At 54.1% G+C, this 20,117-nt stretch overlaps 1 protein-coding gene across 5 annotated transcripts; it reads left to right on the top strand.

The window, feature by feature from the left end:
* The first annotated feature begins 10,407 nt into the window (after positions 1-10,407).
* Positions 10,408-19,987, top strand: PACSIN3 (protein kinase C and casein kinase substrate in neurons 3). 5 transcript variants are annotated; one of them, XM_015101150.4, is made up of 11 exons: positions 10,738-10,797; positions 14,001-14,072; positions 14,322-14,411; positions 14,554-14,710; positions 15,877-16,112; positions 16,230-16,385; positions 17,526-17,701; positions 17,866-17,986; positions 18,159-18,295; positions 18,666-18,787; positions 19,433-19,987. In XM_015101150.4, exons 3-11 carry the CDS (start codon positions 14,358-14,360, stop codon positions 19,546-19,548), a joined length of 1,275 nt encoding a protein of 424 aa, XP_014956636.1. In that variant the 5' UTR covers positions 10,738-10,797; positions 14,001-14,072; positions 14,322-14,357; the 3' UTR covers positions 19,549-19,987. The 5 variants fall into 5 exon arrangements, with proteins under 5 accessions (XP_060256066.1, XP_014956636.1, XP_042089407.1 ...); XM_042233473.2 differs by having other exon boundaries at positions 10,738-11,210; XM_060400083.1 differs by lacking the exons at positions 10,738-10,797; positions 14,001-14,072 and adding an exon at positions 10,408-10,518.
* Positions 19,988-20,117: the final 130 nt, after the last annotated feature.

Here is a 20,117-nt window from a genome sequence, read left to right as displayed (position 1 = left end):
CAGTGGACAAACTATTTAATACATATTTTTGATGCAGCTACTCTTATAATGGCATGAATGGTACAGCATTGCTCTGGTTTCATGCCGTGGAGAGGTTGTGCCGGGTAACTCCCTTTACAGATGTTTGGGTTCTGTCTGCGACACTACTTCTGATGTAAGGCATCACAAGGCAGTTCATTCAAAAGCTGCTGGTGGTAGCAAATCAAGGCCTCGCGTTCACACTGGAAGCCTGGCAGACCATGAGCATGGCCCTAAATAATGCCAGTTTCTTTGACCTGCAAAACAATGTGTGGCTTAGGTGTTTTCTGGAACAAATAATATAGCACGGTGGAGAGAGCATTGTACTGAGGCTGTGTATGTGGTCTTGGAGCTGTCATTTCGCTTCTCTGTGCCTTACTGGCCTCCTCATCTAATGAAAGGGAGAGAGGAGGCGGGTCTCTCAGATCCTTTTTGATTTTAAAATCTGTGATCCTGTGACTGTCTTGCTGTTAAAGCCGCAGAAACCAGGGACTGCTTTCAACTCTGGTCTCCCTGTGGGAAGTTTCCATCTAGTAGGGATTATTTTCCTGTTGCAGGCTGATACATGACTCCGATTCTGATCAAGCTGTCTGTGGATCCAAACACTTCGCTGAGTCTGCAAAACCATCCATAATCCACACAGATGGCATGTGCAGGCTTCCCACACACAGTTACTGCGTCCAGTGGTTTGCAAATGACAGCCTCAAGGATTCGGCAGCATTTGCAGGAAACTGAAGTCTAAATTCCTCCTAAAGGGCTGGAGACAGGCTGAATACAGCATCCAGAGTCCTTGTTACTTGGCATCTCCAATACATATTTAACTGCCCAAATATGAATAGATTTGTAATAATGTGAAGTGAAGGCATGACTCCCACTCTCTGGGAACAGCATCAGTTTTCAAAAATATAATAATTTGGGGTGGCTTTGGGAGTGTCAGACAGCTGTGTAAATACCCCCAAACCCTACCTTCTCTCTCTGCTGTGGGGAATTAAGCACCATCCACACACTAAATCAATATCCTGTCGTGAAATACCATTGGCACAGGATGCCAGAAAACTTCTCTAGGCAGCCAGAGCTGCAGGGCATTCGCCAGAGTGCTGAAATAATATATGAAAGTGCTTCACAAACTGTAAAGCGCTCTACAAATAGAAGTTGTTATATAATCTCCTGGCAGCATGTTTTTTACTGATAAGGTTTGAAAAAGGTGGTGGAGAGGCTGTTCTCCAGAATTCTCACCAGTCACTGAGCCATCATGGAAAGAGCAGGGACCAGAGAATGAGAAAGCGGGTGTCTGAATTCAGGCCGTGCCTTCTACTTGCTCTTCTCAAGCCAAAGGTCTCTTCCAGGGACTGCAAAAGTCCCAAGTGGCAGAAATAAAAATGGTTCTCTCTGTGTTACAGCCAAGCCAATCTCCCTGAGCGGATGAGTCACCCGCTGGTGGGGCCGGGAGAACTGCATTTACATCTCTGTACATTTCTCTCTTCCCCCTCCCCTCCCCACTGCCCGCCTTTGGCTCCTGTCCCTAGGAGCCAAGGTCTTGTTATTAGGACATTGTAACTCCAGAAGCATGTGACAAAAAACTTGCCCGAGGAACCTCAGTTAACATTCTCTTTGTAAAGGAAGGTGATAAGCTGCCAGAATAGCTATAGTTCTTATAGGTGAAGCCAATAGCCTAGGGGAGGGGGTGTTCTTAGTACCGATGTACACACATCCTACCCGACACTCCACACCCTGCGTGGGCATCATCGCTGGCACGTTTACTGTGATTCCTCTTTGTGCTAGACTTGCCCAGTGTCAGAAAGCCCCAGAATCTGAGCATTTTGTCATAGTGATAGGCAATCTGGAAGAGCATGCCCCATTCGTGTTGACAGCGTTTAGGCTGCTGATCCATCCCGCAAAGAGGCAGATAGATTTATGAAACTGGATGAAGAAAGTCTCTGAAAAGGCATCCTGCTTTTTAAGCTCAAGAAACATTATACTAGATGTCCAAGGCTAACAGCTGTGGGCTCCTCCAGCCTTGTGTGGAGGGTTGAATGATGGCCCTTGAAAAGATATACCCATATCCTAATCTCCAGAATAGATGGGCAAATAGATGGGAAAACAATGGAAACAGTGAGAGACTTTATTTTCTTAGGCTCTAAAATCACTGCAGATGGTGACTGCAGCCATGAAATTAAAAGACGCTTGCTCCTTGGAAGAAAATCTATGACCAACCTATTAAAAAGCAGAGACATTACTTTGCCAGCAAAGGTCCGTCTAGTCAAAGCTATGGTTTTTCCAGTAGTCATGCATGAATGTGAGAGTTGGACTATAAAGAAAGCTGAGCGCTGGAGAATTGATGCTTTTGAATTGTGGTGTGGGAGAAAACTCTTGAGAATCCCTTGAACTGCAAGGAGATCCAACCAGTCCATCCTAAAGGAAATCAGTCCTGAATAGTCATTGGAAGGACCGATGCTGAAGCTTCCAAAGAAAGGCAATGCCAAAGAATGCTCAAATTATCGCACAATTGCCCTCATCTCACATGCTACTAAAGTAATGCTCAAAATTCTTCAAGCCAGGCTTCAACAGTAAGTGAACTATGAACTTTCAGATGTTCAAGCTGGTTTTAGAAAGGCAGAGGAACCAGAGATCAAATTGCCAACAGCCGTTGGATTATTGAAAAAGCAAGAGAGTTCCAGAAAAACATCTATTTCTGATTTATTGACTATGCCAAAGCCTTTGTGTGGATCACCACAAACTGTGGAAAATTCTGAAAGAGATGAGAATACCAGACCACTTGACCTGCCTTTTGATAAATCTGTATGCAGGTCAGGAAGCAATAGTTAGAACTGGACATGGAACAATAGACTGGTTCCAAATAGGGAAAGGAATACGTCAAAGCTGTATATTGTCACTCTGCTTATTTAACGTATATGCAGAGTACATCTGGAAAAGGCAATGGCACCCCGCTCCAGTAGTCCTGCCTGGAAAATCCCATGGACGGAGGAGCCTGGAAGGTTGCAGTCCATGGGGTCGCTAGGAGTTGGACATGACTGAGCGACTTCACTTTCACTTTTCACTTTCACGCATTGGAGAAGGAAATGGCAACCCACTCCAGTGTTCTTGCCAGGAGAATCCCAGGGACGGGGGAGCCTGGTGGGCTGCCGTCTATGGGATCACACAGAGTCGGACAAGACTGAAGTGACTTAGCAGCAGCACTAGCAGCAGAGTACATCATGAGAAACGCTGGGCTGGATGAAGCACAAGCTGGAATCAAGATTGCTGGGAGAAATATCAATAACCTCAGATATGCAGATGACACCACCCATATGGCAGAAGGTGAAGAAGAAATAAAGAGCCTCTTGATTAAAGTGAAAGAGGAGAGTGAAAAAGTTGGCTTAAAGCTCAACATTCAGAACACTAAGATCATGGCATCTGGTCCCATCACTTCATGGCAAATAGATGGAGAAACAGTGGAAACAGTGGCAGACTTTATTTTGGGGGTGCTCCAAAATCACTGCAGATGGTGACTGCAGCCATGAAATTAAAAGATGCTTACTCCTTGGAAGAAAAGTTATGACTAACCTAGAAAGCATATTAAAAAGGAAAGACATTACTTTGCCAAGAAAAGTCTGTCTAGTCAAGGCTATGGTTTTTCCAGTGGTCATATATGGATGTGAGAATTGGATTATAAAGAAAGCTGAGCGCTGAAGAACTGATGCTTTTGAACTGTGGTGTGGGAGAAGACTCTTGAGAGTCCCTTGGACTGCAAGGAGATCCAACCAGTCCATCCTAAAGGAGATCAGTCCTGAATATTCGGCCCCCTGATGTGAAGAACTGACTCATTTGAAAAGACCCTGATGCTGGGAAAGATTGAAGGCAGCAGGAGAAGAAGGGGATGACAGAGGATGAGATGGTTGGATGGCATCACTGACTCAATGGACGTGAGTTTGAGTAAGCTCTGGGAGTTGGTGATGGACAGGGAAGCCTGGTGTGCTGCAGTCCCTAGCGTCTCAAAGAGTCAGGCATGACTGAGCGACTGAACTGAACTGAATCTCCAGAACCTGTGAATGATATCTTATTTAGAAAGAGGGTCTTTGCAGATGTAGTTAAGAATTTTAAAATACGGAGATCATCTTGGATTATTCGATTAGACTGTAATCCAGTGGCAAGTGTCCTTATAGGAGTGAGGCAGAGAGAGATAAGACAAGGAGACAGACGCACAGAGAGGATGACGTGATCGAGGCAGAGACTGGAGTGATATGGCTGTCGCCCAGGGGGCACCAAATATGCCCCAGGTTGCCCGCAGCCACCGGCAGCCAGCAGAAGGACAAGGAAAGCTTCTTCCCCAGAGCCTGGAGAGGGAGGTGTGGCCCTACCAACACTTTGGTTTTGGACTTTCGGCCTCCAGAGCCATAAGAGAAGACATTCTGCTGTTTTAAGTCACCGTTTGTTGTTCGGCAGCCCTCAGAAGCTAATATATCCAATTTCTGCCATGGGTGGTCTGTATCACCAAGAGGTAAAAATTGTTCCCTGGTGTTGGTGAGCCCTCAGGTTCCCACTTCCTAGCTGTGCCCCAAAGCAGATCCCGCACCTCTCAAAGTCTCTTCCCTCCATTGTTAATTGGGAAGAATAAATCCAACTGGACAGGGTTGTTACGAGGCTGGGGTGACCAGATGCTCAGCAGATCACCTGCACCTCCACAGACACTCTGTAAGCACCCCCTCCCACGCGGTGGGTACCGGTTCACCTCAAGTGCAGAGGGCTCCCATTCTGCACAGTTTCTGTACCTTCTCCCAGGTCTCGGGCTCATCAGTGAGGTTCAGGATAGTGCCTGTGTGCCAATAAAACTTTATGGAAAATTTTAATTTCAATAACTAATTGAAATTATAGACACTGACATTTGAATACCTTCTAACCTTCACGTAACACAGAGAGCATTCTTCTTTTGGTTCTTTTCAACCATTTAATTCAGTAAAAGTTGTTCGTAGGGATTTCATTCGTGGCCCAGCGGTTAAGTGGACTTGCATGGCTGAGTCCCTTTGCTGTTCACCTGAAACTGCCACAACATTGGTAATCGGCTATACCCCAATACAGAATGGTTTTGGTGTTTAAAAAATTAAGAAAAAAATCAGTTGACCGTAAGAGAAAAAAAAAAGAATCTGCCTTGCGATGCAGGGGATGCAGTTTCAGTCCCCGGTCAGGAGCCCACATGCCACCAGACAACTATGCCCTTACTCCGAAACTGCTGAGTCCGCAAGCCAAAAGGAAAGATCCTGCATGACGCAACTAAGGCCTGACAGAGCCAAATAAATAAATAAGAATAATCTTTAAAAGATTCATAGCTTTGAAAACAAACAAAAAATAAAAATCTTCTTACCTTGTGGGCCATCCAGGCTCCAGTTTGCTGATCCACTGCTCTAATCTATTCTTCACACAACATCCAGAAAGATCTTCAAGGTCTCTCCTGTTTAAATTCTGCACTCAGAATAAAACAAAGCCTGCAGTGTCTGAGAGCTGCCTGCCCCTCTTACCTCACCCTGGCCCTCTCGCACTCTCGTTCACCACTCTGCCCTTCTTTCCCAGGTCAAGTTCCCATCACAGGGACTTTGCACACATCAATCCTTCTGCCTGGAATGCCGTCTTCTAGGTTTCATCTTTACCTAGCTAACTTCCATTTGTCTTTTGGGCCTCTGGGGGTAGAGAAGCTTAAACTTCCTGAGAGGAGTCTCCTCTGACCCATTGAAATTGTGCTCCCCCTGTTTTTCTTTCATGGCACTGAATCCTTTTCAGTTCAGTTCAGTCGCTCAGTCGTGTCCGACTCTTTGTGACCCCATGAATCGCAGCTCGCCAGGCCTCCCTGTCTATCACCAACTTCCGGAGATCACTCAAACTCATGTCCATCGAGTCGGTGATGCCATCCAGCCATCTCATCCTCTGTTGTCCCCTTCTCCTCCTGCCCCCAATCCCTCCCAGCATCAGAGTCTTTTCCAATGAGTCAACTCTTCACAAAGTACTGGAGTTTCAGCTTTAGCATCATTCTTTCCAAAGAACACCCAGGACCGATCTCCTTCAGAATGGACTGGTTGGATCTCCTTGCAGTCCAAGGGACTCTCAAGAGTCTTCTCCAACACCACAGTTCAAAAGCATCAATACTTTGGCGCTCAGCTTTCTTCACAGCCCAACTCTCACATCCATACATGACCACTGGAAAAACCATAGCCTTGACTAGACGGACCTTTGTTGGCAAAATAATGTCTCTGCTTTTCAATATGCTATCCTTTTTATTCCCCTTTAAAACACATACCACAATTTGTAATTGTGTATGCAGGCTTTTGACTTTAGTGGAAAACTCCATGAAGCTTCCCTGGTGGCTCAGATGGTAAAGAATCCACCTGCAATGCAGGAGACTCAGGTGTGATCCCTGGGTCAGAGAGATCCCCTGGAGAAAGGAATGACAACCCATTCCAGTATTCTTGCCTGGAGAACCCCACAGACAGAGGAGCCTGGCAGGTTACAGTCCATGGGGTTGCAGAGTCCATGGGGTCACTTTATCCTGTCCTATCATATCCACAGAATCAGGAGACATATCTGCTTTGTTTGCACTGGACCAAGCATCCAGCATGGTGTCTGGCATAGCGGGTGTTCTCTGAAAGTCAGCTGAATGAATGGATCCCCCACTAGAATTCCTCTTTTACCAAAAAGGAGGTCCCCAGTGGACTTTGGGGAAGGGTCCCAATGAACCAGGGCAGGCTTCCTGAGCAGAACCTTTGCCTGCAGAACTGTAATGTGGACTGTGCAACAGTACCTTCCAAAGACTGCCCCAGGCAAATTCCTGACCCCAGAGAGGCTTTCTCCATAGTCCCCGCTCTGAAATCTGCTGCACATTTTTCACTCTAATGCCATCCATCTGCTGTTCTTCCTGTGTTTCAGCCCAGAAACAGCCACCTCCCCTCCGCCCTCCACCAACTGAGGTTAACCCTTCTCAATAACTAGGACCAGTTTTTCCACCTGGGGTTGCCTGAGATCTTAAAAACATAGCTGTTGAACCAGAATACTTTACTCAGCTGCCCGTCTGGAATGCTGGGGCAATGTCCAGAGGCCACAGAGACAAACAGCAGCCTTCAGAGGAGATCAGTCCTGCCTGCAGCCCTCTGCCCACTCCAATCTACACTCTGAAGGGCTGCCAGAGTTATCTTTTTAAAGGACAGATCTTATCTAGTCACTTCCTTTCACACAGTGAGACTGTCTATGAGAAGTGTGAGAGGAGCAGCACCATTTCAGACAATACGACCCATCACCATCTCCTAAAACAAAATTGTTTAATTATACAATTTATGCTTAAGTACATACTCATCGTTAATTTTCAAAGATTACGAAGATCTCCTTCACCAGTTCTCTCTAGAGTGTGTATGCATGCTCAGCCGAGTCCAACTTTTTGCAACCCTAGGGACTGTAGCCCGCCAAGCTCCTCTGTCCATGGAATTTTCCAGGCCAGAATACTGAAGTGCGTTGCGATTTCCTACTCCAGGGGATCTTCTCGACACAGGGATCAGACCAGCATCTCCTTCGTCTCCTGCATTGACAGGCAGATTCTTTACCATTGAGCCATCTGGGAAGCCTCTCTAGAGAAAATCACCAAAATCAGTTTGGTGCATATTCTCTGAATATTTTGAGTGTTCTGCACTTTGCTTTTTTGTATGCAACAGTATCTTGGATGTCTTCATATAAGAGCACATCTTTATCTCTCCTGTTCTTTAGTTATTGCAGAATAATCCAAAAGCATGAATGGACTTTAGGTTATTCAACCAATGGCCTCTTTTTTTTTTCTTCATTAAAATTTTTTTTTGACCACACCACATGGCATGTAGGATCTCATTGCCCCGATCAGGGATGGAACCCATGCCCCTACAGTAGAAGGGCAGAGTCCCAACCAACCACTGGACCACCAGGGATGTCACCCAACCACTACCCATTTGTTTTCAAGTTTTCCCTTACTGCAAACAATACTATACACAAACATCCTCGGACCTTTTCCTTGACTTGTACATGTTTGTCTGGGGTAGATACCAAAAAGTGGAATTGCTGGGTCACCATGTCATATGCTAACACCTCCGGCGCTTGGCACACCCTGATGCTCCTGCCTAGATTGCTTCTCCACATGACTAATTCTTGCTCATCAAGACCAGTCAAGTGTCATCGCCCGGTGAAAGGCGGTCTCTTCTGCTTCTGTTTTCCCATAGTATTTCCTGCTCATATTGTATCCTTAACGTATACCTTGGACTCTGCCTTTTTTATTTTTGTATTCCCAACACCCAGCCTAGGGCTTAGCATAAAGCAAAAATTCAAATGTTTTCTTGATTGGCTGAGTGAATAAATAAATAAACAAACAAAGGAACAGTGCTTAGGACATTCCAGAAACTCAAGGTGAGTGAGTCTGTGAATGTTGTGAACTTGCGCTGAGGACCAACCTGCCACCTGATGCCTGGAGCCAAGCTCCCTCTCTGGGTTTCTGTCTATCTGGTCCTCCTGACCTCGGGATGTCGTCTTGAGCTCTGCTCAAGTTGGGAGCCCACTGATGGAGCCCGGTGAGAGTTCAGGGGCTCTGGCTGCAGAGCACAGACATCTGAAGCCTGGGGCAGGACTTTGGCTTTCCAAGGTCAGCTCTGGCCCTTGAAGCAGCTCACTATGCTCTGGGTTTTGGTTTATTTTTTTCTCCCTACAGTACCTTAGGGGCAATTAAGATCAGCTGCAGCATTTCTTCAGATTTGAACCCGAGGGATGCCAGATGTTTCCCCATTCCGCATTCCCTTCTCTGTGGTCTGACAAACAACCCTGTTTTTTTGAGTTTCTAGAGAGACTTCCCTAGACCCCAGAGTCTGGCTTGCAGCCTTTATTTTCAATGGGTTTTTGATAGGTGTCTCCTGTAAGTCATTTCTTTCTTATGATTTCACACTTTCTGTCCAGGTGCCTAAAGCCCCTCTGGGCACTAGGTGGGATGGTCACTGATTTTGAATAATACAAAGCAGTATGGCTGTCTTTAGATGTTACCTCAGCTCCTCTCATTTGCAGTCGTTTACAATCATTAATTAGTTGCTGCACAAGCCCTTTGGGGAGGTCAGCCCAGTCACCTGTCATGTTTCATAGGGGTGGAAACAGAGATATGGAGAAAAGGGACTTGTCCAAGCCGCAGCTGAGTGGGTGTTGAAACTTGTCTCAGGAGCTACATCCTGCTGGGTTCACACCCTGCGAGTGCCCAGGCGAGGATCCACTACTCAGGTGCGAGGGGCCGAACGCGGCTCGTCTAGGGTGCCCTACAGGCAGTTTCACCCTCTCACGGGGACTGCGGGGCAAGTCAGTCCTCAGCGGCTTAGATGCCCGTTTGAAATTATCCCCGTTCATTCTCCGCAAGCCCCCTTTTCATTTTATGAGCGGATTTATCCGCGCAGGGAACGCGTCCGTGATTCCTCCTGGATTTAGAAACTACATAATTTTGCTATTTTTAAAGCTGTCGTTTAAAAATCCGTGCACACGGACTCACACTCCTCGGGGAGAGTAGGGGTGGGGGTGGGGGCGTCGGGACCTAGAGGAAAGTGCTAGAGAGAGAACAGCTTGGCTCTCGGCTTCCCAGCGCGCACGCCGTCCCCTGGGGGCGCACTCCTCCGAAAGCGCGGAAGGGTTTGCGGCCCGCAGCAATTTGCGCGGTCCAGACCCTCTGAGCGCCCGGGGCGTCGGACCGCGCAGACTTGCGCCCTCTCTTGCCTGCCAGGCGGAGGGCACGGCAGCCGGGTCACCGGGCCCAGGAGGAAGCGGGAGGGGCCGGGAGACCGAGCAGGTGGCGATTAGGTCAGACTCAGAACATTCTTGGACCGCTCCAGTGGATATAAATAACTGACAGGCAGACTCCGAAAAATCCCAGGGTGCGGGGCAAGGGGGTGAGGAAGCAGGTGTTTATTAAGGGTGTGGGGGGTGGCATCGTGGTGATCTGGAAAGATCTACCAACGAAGAGGGTCGAGGGGCGAAGGGATTTAAGAATGAACCGTGGTACAAAATTTGGGAATAAGAACACTTGCGGGGGAGGAGGTCATGACTTTCTGCCCCACCTCCACCGCGTGTCGGACCCAGTCCTCAGAATGGGCCATCAGATTGGCCAAGAGGGCTGTGCAAGGAAAGGGCAAGGCTTTGGAGTCCCGGCCTTGCCCGACGACAGATCTTGTGCAAGGTGCTAAAGGTCTCTGGGCCTCAGTTTCTGCATCTATACAATGGGAGTCCTAATGCTTACAGGGGGATGGTTATGAGCCTCTCCAGAGTTAACGTCTAAGTAAACGTCTAAGTTAACTTATAACTTTTAAGAAAGCTGTGCTCAGCAAAAAGAGTAAGGCAGTGTAGCACCCCGCCAGGCCTCCCTCCAAAGGGAGCCGGTGCAGGCCGGACTCCTTCCCGCTTCCACGGCTCTCCCAGGTTCTGCCGAGGCCGGGGAGGGGCAAAGCCGAAATCAGACTCCTTACAGCGCCACCCTGGGTAAGCGGCCCTGGCGCTCCTCGGGCGGGAACCGAGACCCCACGGCCCGCGCCCCGGGAGCCGCGCGGGTCGCCGCGATGCAGGCAGCTCCTGCGCCCCGCGGCTGGCCGGTGGGGTTGGGGCCCGCCGCCGCGAGGAGAGGGCGGGGCTGGGGGCTGGGCTTCCCGGGGGGAGGGCCCGGCGCGCTCCGGGAGGCGGCGGCCCCGGCCCGGGAGCGACGGGAGTTGGGTCGGAGCGTGGCCGGACCCCCCACCCGCCGAGGCTCCCAGGGAGGACGCGGTGAGTGCTGCCCGGGCGGGGACGGCGGCGAGGCGGTGGCGGGAGCCGCGGCTACATAGAGCACGCCCTCTCCTCCTCCCGCTCCTGGTTTGCTGTGGGACCGGCTCCGGCCCCGGGAGCCCCGGGGGAGCCGCGCTTTGCGGGAGCGCGGCAAGAGCTGCTGCCGCGCGGAGGGGTGACCCTTCTGCGGCGCCGCGCGCCCGGCACTTTCCCAGACCTGCCGCGGGGCGGTAGGGAGGCGTCGGGGCTGGCGGGCCACCCCATCTCCTGGGGCCCCTCAAAGGCCCCCGACCGCCCTGGGACCCCAGCAGGGGCCTTGCTCCCCAGCGACCCTCGCCCTTAGCAAAGAGCCCCAGTTCCTGGGGCCGCCGGTCCCGGGCCACCATCTGGAGTTGCGGGCGGCGCGGGCCAAGGTAGGGTGCGCCCCCTCCCCTCAGCGGTGACCGGCGGGCCCCCACCCCGCGCCGAGACCGAGTTCAGCGAGTTTGGCCAAGAAGTCCTGGAGTTTCCAGGGCCAGGCCTGGCCGGGCCGCTCCTCGTGGGCTCCAGCGGCTCCGAGGTGTGCAGCGCCTGGCCCGCAAGCAGCGCGCCCGTCCATAATGGTTTCGAGGCCAGAGACCGGCGGCCCCTGGGTTCGGAGGTTTGGTGTGAGGGCTCTGGATTCGGAGTGCGTCATCGGGGAGCTGGCACCTCAGGCGGGGCTGGTCGGGTTTCCAAAAGTGCCCCTTTGTTATGCCCCTCCCGGGCCGGCCTCCTCCCCCTTTCCCGCGCCGCCCCTCCCCCAGCCTCGGGGCCTCCCTGGCTGCAGGTTCTAGTGGCTCTTGTCTGAGCACCCCTCTCTGGACGGGTCGACCGCCCACCTCGGTGCCGTCAAATCCGCGGGCTGCGGGCAGATCGGGAGGGGCTGCCCGGAGAAGAGGTCCTTGGGCGCAGCCTGTGACTCAGGACTGAGCCTGGGCAGGGCAGGACAGCAGGGCTCCCTTCCAGGGCCATGTCCCGGGACTTCGGGACAGGGTTGGGGCTGGTCTGGACAAGGGTACCTAGTGGCCTCTTAAGGGAAAGTGGGTTCTTCCCTGGACCCCAAGACTCCCTACCTTGGCTCAGGAAGCTGTGAGGAGACCCTGCCAAGCCCCAGCCGCAAGTCCCAGCCCAGTTAGGTGCTGGCTCCCTGGGCTGGGAAGGTTCATGATCTGCGTCCCGAGCTCTTGGCCGTGGCAAGAGTGTGTTCTGGGGAGCAGTCTGGGTCTCTGCCGGGGTCAGGAGGCACAGGGTGCTGGCCCTCCTCAGTAGGGGTCAAGGCACAGGCCCATTCCCCCACTGCTGGGTCCGCTGGGGCAGTGGGGCTGGCTGTGCCTGGGGCTTGGGCTTGTGTTTGCTCTGGGAGGCCGGAGGGAGCGGTGCCAGCCCTGCACACACAGCTCGCTCTGTTCTGGGGCCAGAGAGAGGGAACGGGTGGGGGGCAGCTCTCCTGGGAGCCGGGAGGCTGGGGCAGGCAGGGGGCCCGGCCCCTGGATGCCTGGCTAGGGCAGCTCTTGAGGCCCTGGGGTTTACAGCTGCAGCTCTGTTTCCATCTGGTTGGCACGTCCTTTCTGGGTAAATGGGACAGACTCAAGAGGAAGCAAGGGAGGACCCTGGAGGCGCAGGCTGCTCCATCCTTCTACTCTGGGCCCAGGCATCTCCGCTGAGGGCCTGAGCTCTCCCCGCTGTGAGCTGAGAGGCAGAAGCCTACGCAGGCCATGCTTTCTCAAAGCTGCCATATCCCGTGCATTTCCTGGTCTTCAGGTGGATGTCGTGTGTGTTTTAAATTCAGCTACTAACTCCAGTGCCTGGAGGAACACAAAATGGACCCTCAGGAAGTCTCTGCCAATGACTGAGGACAGATCCTGGCCTGTAGTCGCAAACCAATGTGATATATACCCGGAGAGAGGGGTGGGGATTGGGGATGGGGGAATGGGAGGGTGCCCGGAGAAGCACCCTCCCATTCTTTTTTGTAATAACAGCTTTATCGACATATATCACACAATTCACCCATTTAAAGTATCTATTTAAAGTAATGTTTAGTTGCTAAGTTGTGTCTGACTCTTTGTGACCCCATGAACTATAGCCCGCCAGGCTCCTCTGTCCATGGAATTTCCCAGGCAAGAAGAGTGTAGTGGATTTCCTTCTCCAAGGGACCTTCCCGACCCAGGGATTAAACCCGAGTATCCTGTATTGGCAGGTGGATTCTTTACCACTGAGCCACCCGGGAAGCCCTTGCTGTTGAGTTTTGAAGGGTGGGGAGGGAGTCAGTTTGGGGGAGGATTGTCATAGAGCCCTGCCTTGGAGGCAGTGAACACACTGTTCTCCCGGGCCTGGCTGTGTCCCTGGGGTTTGCTCAGAGGAGGAAGTGGTTTCCTTCTAGGGGCTTGAGTTGATGCTGGGGACAGCTGAGACCCTGCTCAGGGACAGGCAGGGAGTGGCCGCGTGCCTCTGTGTCCTCTAGCTCCCCCAGGGGGAGCTCTGGGGCTGGAATCTGCCTTGCCCTTCCCTGCAGTCCTGGAACACATTGTTGTAACTGGCTGATCACCTGTCTGACACTTCGTGCTGCCCCTGACTCTGGGCTTTTGGAGGGTGGGGCTGAGTTACTCATTATTCCTGGAATCCTGTGGGACCTCAGGGATGCTGTGGAGCAGGACGAGTGTCCCTTATGACTGTCAGGCTCCTCACAGTTTTTGTTCGCTGCCTTGAGTATTATGTCAGTGTTGGCACAGAAAGAGGGAAGAAGGTGGGATTTCCATCTTGGGAGGGAGCTGAGGCCCCTTAGGAGACGACAGTATAATGCACTTGTTCAAGCTTCATGGCCAAGATAAGACTCAGGCCTCCTGGCTCCCAGTCTGCTCTTGCCACCCCAGAAGCTCCTGGGGTGTGGCTGGGTACCCTCTGACCTGGCCGGGTCTGGGGAGGGGTCGCCTTGTTCAAGGAGAGGCCACAGAGCCCTGGCTTGGGCAGGCGTCCCCTTATCTCATCTGCGGTCAGGGCAGCGGGGCCCTCTGCCCACTACCCACCCCTGCCTGCCATGTAATCCCCGGCTGGACCGTGTGACCCGACTGGCATTCTCCTGGCTGGAATCTGGCGCTTCTGACAGCAGTTGCTATATCTGGGGAGCCGGGAACCGCCCTGGACATGGTCAGCCCCACCCTCATCCCCTGCTTTGCTCTTGGTAGCGTTCAGGCAGGATCACGGTGGCAGCTGCGAGGGTCGGACACCCAGGTCTCCGGAGTGAACTCTAGGCCCAGGTACATGGACTGAGGTGGTGGGGAGGGCATGCCAGAGCAAGAGGAGCAGCCGTGGAACCACCATCTTTGCCCCCTTCAGGCCTCTCCTGGGACTTCCAGACCCCTGCCTGCTGAGTCCTGGCTGTTGACAGTTCCTTGGGGAGTGGGGATTGCAGTGGGGGTGGGGGCAGAACCCAGGGGTAGCAGAGGCTCTTCGCCTCGCCCTCGAACTGTGCCTGGTTTTCCTGCTTACACCTCTGCCCTCTGCAGCCCCCATCCGCCACCATTCCGTGCTGCGGGGACACCATGGCTCCAGAGGAAGAGGCTGGAGGGGAGGCCCTGGAGGGCAGTTTCTGGGAGGTGAGCAGCTGGGTGTCAGCTTTGGGGGTGGCGCTGAAATGCCCACCCCTCTCTGGGCCCAGCCACCTGTCCCAAGGAGGAGCCTCGTGTCAGCCCTGGCCCCTGAGGGGGGAGCGGCTCCAAGCACCAGTCTCCTGCGCAGGCTGGCAACTACAGGCGGACCGTGCAGCGGGTGGAGGACGGGCACCGGCTGTGCGGGGACCTGGTCAGCTGCTTCCAGGAGCGCGCCCGCATCGAGAAGGCCTACGCCCAGCAGCTGGCTGACTGGGCCCGCAAGTGGAGGGGCGCCGTGGAGAAGGGTGAGCCAGCGGTCGGGCCTTGTGAGGAGGAGAGGACCGCCAAGGTGGAGGGCGGGCAGCCAGGCAGGGCAGCTTCTTTTTGCACCCCTTGTGGAAATTTGGAGGCTTCCCTGTCCACCCTCCCTTTAAAGAGAGAAGATCCTCCTAGTTATTCTTTACAGTTGTGTTGTTAGGGTTTGCCAAGCACCATCAAATGAGTTATTTTGATATTTCTACTAACTCGCTGGGAAAGATTTGAGGACAGAAGGAGAAGGGGACGACAGAGGATGAGATGGTTGGATGACATCACTGACTCAATGGACATGGGTTTGGGTGGACTCTGGGAGTTGGTGATGGACAGGGAGGCCTGGCGAGCTGCGGTTCATGGGGTTGCAAAGAGTCGGACACGACTGAGTGACTGAACTGAACTGAATAACCCTATGAGTTTCCCTGGTGGCTCAGTGGTAGAGAATCTGGAGATGTGGGTTGGATCCCTGGGTCAGGAAGATGGAAATGGCAACCTGCTCCAGTATGCTTGCCTGAGAAATCCTATGGACAGAGGAGCCTGGCAGGCTACAGTCCATGGGGTGGCCGGAGAGTCAGACGTGACTTACAACCAACCAACCACAGCTCTATCATGGGGATGGTCTTGTTCTAACTATTTGCTAGAGGAGAATGGGATACTTCAGAGAGGCCAAGTGACTTGCCTGAAGTCACACAGCTAAGAAGAGCTAAAGCTTGTGCCCAGGTTTACCGGCTCTGGAGCTTGGGCTCCTTCTATCCAAACAAGCTGCCTTCCTTGGGGACAGACACTAGTTCTTCCCTCTGGGGCAACAGAGTGTAGTGATTTATACCACACACCTGGGTTTGGATCTGAGCTCCACCTGTAGCTGGAATGCTTTGGGCAACGAATCACTTCCCTGGGCTGGCTTTTCGCTTGTTCCACGTTGGTGGTGGTGCGGTCTTCACGGTGGTGGATGAGTCAAGCACTCAGTGGGACCGTGTGTCCAGGCACGGAGTAGGTGTTCAGTCAGCAGCAGCTGACGTCATTTGTTGTTCATCTTCGCATCTCTGCCCCATGCCTGGCACCCAGAAGCCCCTGCTGGGGGCGGGGGCGGGGGCGGGGGGGGGGGGGGGGGGCTCGCTGCCAGCAGGTGGGCCCAGCCCCAGCTCACCCTTCCCCGCAGGCCCCCAGTATGGAACGCTGGAGAAGGCCTGGCACGCCTTCTTCACGGCGGCCGAGCGGCTGAGCGCGCTGCACCTGGAGGTGCGGGAGAAGCTGCAGGGCCAGGACAGCGAGCGGGTGCGTTCCTGGCAGCGGGGCGCCTTCCACCGGCCTGTGCTGGGCGGCTTCCGCGAGAGCCGGGCGGCCGAGGACGGCTTCCGCAAGGCTCAGAAGCCCTGGCTCAAGAGGCTGAAGGAGGTGAGCCCGGCAGGGAGGAGGGGCCGCAGAGGCTGGCCCCCTTCCTGGGTCGGCCTGGGGCCAGAAGGGGCCATGGTGCAGGGTCCGGGTTCAGTATGGTCCCTGCGTGTGCGCTAGGTTGAGGCTTCCAAGAAAAGCTACCACGCGGCCCGGAAGGAGGAGAAGACCGCCCAGACGCGGGAGAGCCACGCAAAGGCAGACAGCGCCGTGTCCCAGGAGCAGCTGCGGAAGCTGCAGGAGCGGGTGGAACGGTGCTCCAAGGAGGCCGAGAAGGTACAGGCTGAGGGACCTGCCAGCTCAGGTCAGGGCACCCTGAGTTCCTTTTCCAGTCCCCAGCATTGCTCTCATCTTCACCTGCCCCCTGCTCTCCAGCTTATCACGTAACATAGGACCCTGAGAAAGATGAGGCGTCCCAGTGGCCTTAGTGGTAAAGAATTCAGTACTGATGCAGGAGATGCAGGGGACGTGAGTTCGATCCTTGGGTGGGGAAGATCTCCTGGAGGAGGGCATGGCAACCCACTCCACTATTCTTGCCTGGGAAATCCCACGGACAGAGGAGCCTGGCGATCTCCTGTCCATGGAACAGCAAAGTGTCAGACACCACCAAGCGACGGAGTGTGCGCACCAGAGAAAGAGGATGCTTTACCCAGGAAAGAAGTGGTGCAGTGTGGGCCACTGGGATAATTTTAGCAGTTGAGGAGGCCTTCCCAGCTGCTTTCCTTTCGGTGTGCCCCCTGGGACACGTTCTCATGTTGCTCGCTCAGCCAGAGCGCTTTTCCCCCAGCTCTGCATATCCAGAGCCTCCCTGTCCTCTGACGTGCTGCTCTGCTTCCGCTTCTTCCGAGAAGCCTTTTCTGATTTCTTCCATGGCGCCCCGTGTGTGTGTGTGCCCGTGTGTGTGTGTGCTCTGCTGTGTCTGCCTCGCAACCCCAAGGACTGTAGCCCATCAGGCTCCTCTGTCCGTGGGATTTTCCAGGCAAGAACACTGGAGTTGGTTGCCATTTTCTGAGTTGAGGTTAACCTCATCTCACTCTGTACCACCTTTTTTTCTTTATTTATTAAAATTTTAAAATTTATTATTTATTCATTGAGTCTTAGTTGTGGTGCTCAGGCTTAGTTTCCCCAAGATATGTGGCATCTTAGTTCCCCAACCAGGGATTGAACCCACGTCCCCTGTGTCGGAAAGCGTCTTCTTAACCATTGGACCACCAGGGAAGTCCCTCCACCGGACTCTTCAAGCCACTGGGCCTGAATGTCAGCTCCCTTGTTAGGCTCCTGGGGTCCTAGTGGGCAGGAGCCAGGTTTCCGGCTTCTGGTGCCTAGCCCACAGCAGGTGTGCAGGAAAGACTAGCAGAGTCCTGAGTGGAAGAAGAAGGTCTTGTCCTCATCAGAGTCCCTCCTCTCCCCACCCAGACGAAGACCCAGTATGAGCAGAGCCTGGCGGAGCTGCACCGCTACACCCCACGCTACATGGAGGACATGGAGCAGGCCTTCGAGAGTTGCCAGGCGGCCGAGCGCCAGCGGCTCCTCTTCTTCAAGGACATGCTGCTCACCTTACACCAGCACCTAGACCTGTCCAGCAGTGAGAGGTACGGCCTTCCCGTGGGCCTGGATATCTGGATGAGGCTGGCTTGCTCCCCTCGCCTCTGGGCTCTGGCTGGGCTGAATGAGACCAGGCACGGTGTGCGTGTTGGGGGAGGGGGAGGGTGGGGAATAGAGGCTTCCCGGCCTGAGGCTTATACCCGGGGCACAGGTTCCACGAACTCCACCGAGACCTGCATCAGGGCATCGAGGCAGCCAGCGACGAGGAGGACCTGCGCTGGTGGCGCAGCACCCATGGGCCGGGCATGGCCATGAACTGGCCCCAGTTTGAGGTACGTGTTCCTGGCAGGCTGGGGCTGGGAGATGGGGTAGGCTCCCACCGGGCTCACCCTGGCACTGTGGCGGGAGGCTGGGGTTTGGGATGTAGGAGATAGAGGTGGTCTGGATGGTCCTGGCTGCCACCAAGCCTACAGCTCAGCCTGGCCCTGAACACTATCCCCACAGGAGTGGTCCTTGGACACACAGAGGACAATCAGCCGGAAGGAGAAGGGTGGCCGGAGCCCTGACGAGGTTACCCTGACCAGCATTGTACCCACCAAAGATGGCACTGCACCCCCACCCCAGTCCCCGGGGTCCCCACGGTGAGAGCCAGGATCCAGGCTGTGGGAAGGACACAGCTCTGCCCCCTGCTGTGCCGTCCTGCCTCTGTCCCTTCCCTTCATGCCCTTCACACCTGAAGTGGGTTCAAAGCTGCTGTTTTGAGTTGTAAAGATGCCAGTTTATATCGTGGTCTGCCAGGCGCTCCCCACACTCCCTCTCATGTACTGCCCGTGTCACCTCTGCATGGCAGGACTTGTGCTTGAGCTTGCAGGCATTCGTGGCAGAAGTCAGGCTAGAATCCTGCAGCTTTTCCCCCACCTGCCTCTCCCTGGGCTCCTGCAGGGGGGAGCCCTTGAACCCGAGTCCCAGGCTCTCCTACTCAAGCCTGCCCCCTTGTCCTCCCCTCTCTAGTGGCAGACACGAGGAGGAGTGGTCAGATGAGGAAAACCCCCCGAAGGCTGCCACGGGCGTGCGGGTGCGGGCACTTTATGACTACGCGGGGCAAGAAGCCGATGAGCTGAGCTTCCGAGCAGGTACCCTAGAACCCCTTTCCTGGTCCTTTCCAGGCTGCAGCCCATCTCCCTCGCCCCTTTACTAGCCTAAGCAGCAATGTGGAGAAAGGGAAGCCAGACGCTCAGTTCTCAAGGGTCAGTGAGAGCTCCGAGTCCTAAGGCTGCTCTAGGGACCTCCCGGGTGGTCCAGGGGCTAAGACTCCATGCTGCCAGTGCTGAGGGCCTGGGTTCGATCCCTGGAACGAGATCCAACTTAGAGTTCGCTTGCCACAACTGAAGATTCTGCACGCACACTGCAACACAGATCGAAGATATTGCATGTGACTTTTAAGACCCAGTGCAGCCAGATAAATATTTTTTAAAAACTATTAATAAAGAAAAAAGAAAAGGCTGCTCTGGGTCCATCCCCTAGGAGTCAGAGTGTCTGCTTGGAGCCCTCACCTGCCTCTCAAAAGTCACCAGCTGGGGCCTGACTGCTGAATTCAGGGCCTGGGGGTGGGGTGGGGTAGGGTGGGGGTTGGGGGTGGAGTGGCTGACTTTGACCTCCCTCTGCTTGAGCCAGGTCTCTTCTGGTTGGGTTCTCCAAATACCCCCTCCCCCTTAGTCCTTGACCCAATTGCAGGAATGGGGCGGGCAATTGCCAGTGACCAATCCCCCTTCTCTCAGGGGAGGAGCTGCTGAAGATGAGCGAGGAGGATGAACAGGGCTGGTGTCAGGGCCAGCTGCAGAGTGGCCGGATTGGCCTGTACCCTGCCAACTACGTGGAATGTGTGGGGGCCTGACCTGCCCTGGCAGCCCTTGTGCAACGTTTCTCCAACCTGAGTCAGAGCCCAGCTTGTTTGGACAGCCGGACCTGAGGGCCCTGAACCATCCTGTCCCCTGCGACCGCTCTGTCCCTCCAGGAGGGAGAAGTCCTGGGACCCAGGGAGGGGAGGGGCCTTGTGTCTGGGAAGGGACTGGTAGGGAAGGGCCAACTGAGTCTACCCTGAGAAGATGGGGAGGTAGGGAGGTCAGGAAGTGATGGAAGGGCTCAGGGGTGCCTGAGCCTCCCCAAAGAGTCCTCCAGTCTCCCCGGGAGCTGTGGACCTAGTCTCTCTTTTGGGGCTCCAGGGGTTGGCTTGGGTTGAGTGTAGTTCTGGGCTAGCAGCACTCTTGTGGCTTGTTCTAGTGTGTATTAAACTTCGAAGGAAAAAAAAGGCGTCTGTGCATCTTTTTCGATATTCCACCCTTGCCAGGCGGCCGTGGGCATCTGGTGGCACTAGCGGGGTAGGTCGTGGGCCTGCAGTGTATTGCGGGGGCGGGGGTTGGGCGGAGATGTGCCAGCTCTGGGACTTCGGGACCCTAACCTAAC

This window comes from Ovis aries, chromosome 15 (genome assembly GCF_016772045.2).
Source record: "Ovis aries strain OAR_USU_Benz2616 breed Rambouillet chromosome 15, ARS-UI_Ramb_v3.0, whole genome shotgun sequence".
NCBI classification, from domain to species: Eukaryota; Metazoa; Chordata; class Mammalia; order Artiodactyla; family Bovidae; genus Ovis; species Ovis aries.
Note: the sequence above shows the minus strand (reverse complement) of the source record. Positions and strands in the feature narration are given on the sequence as shown.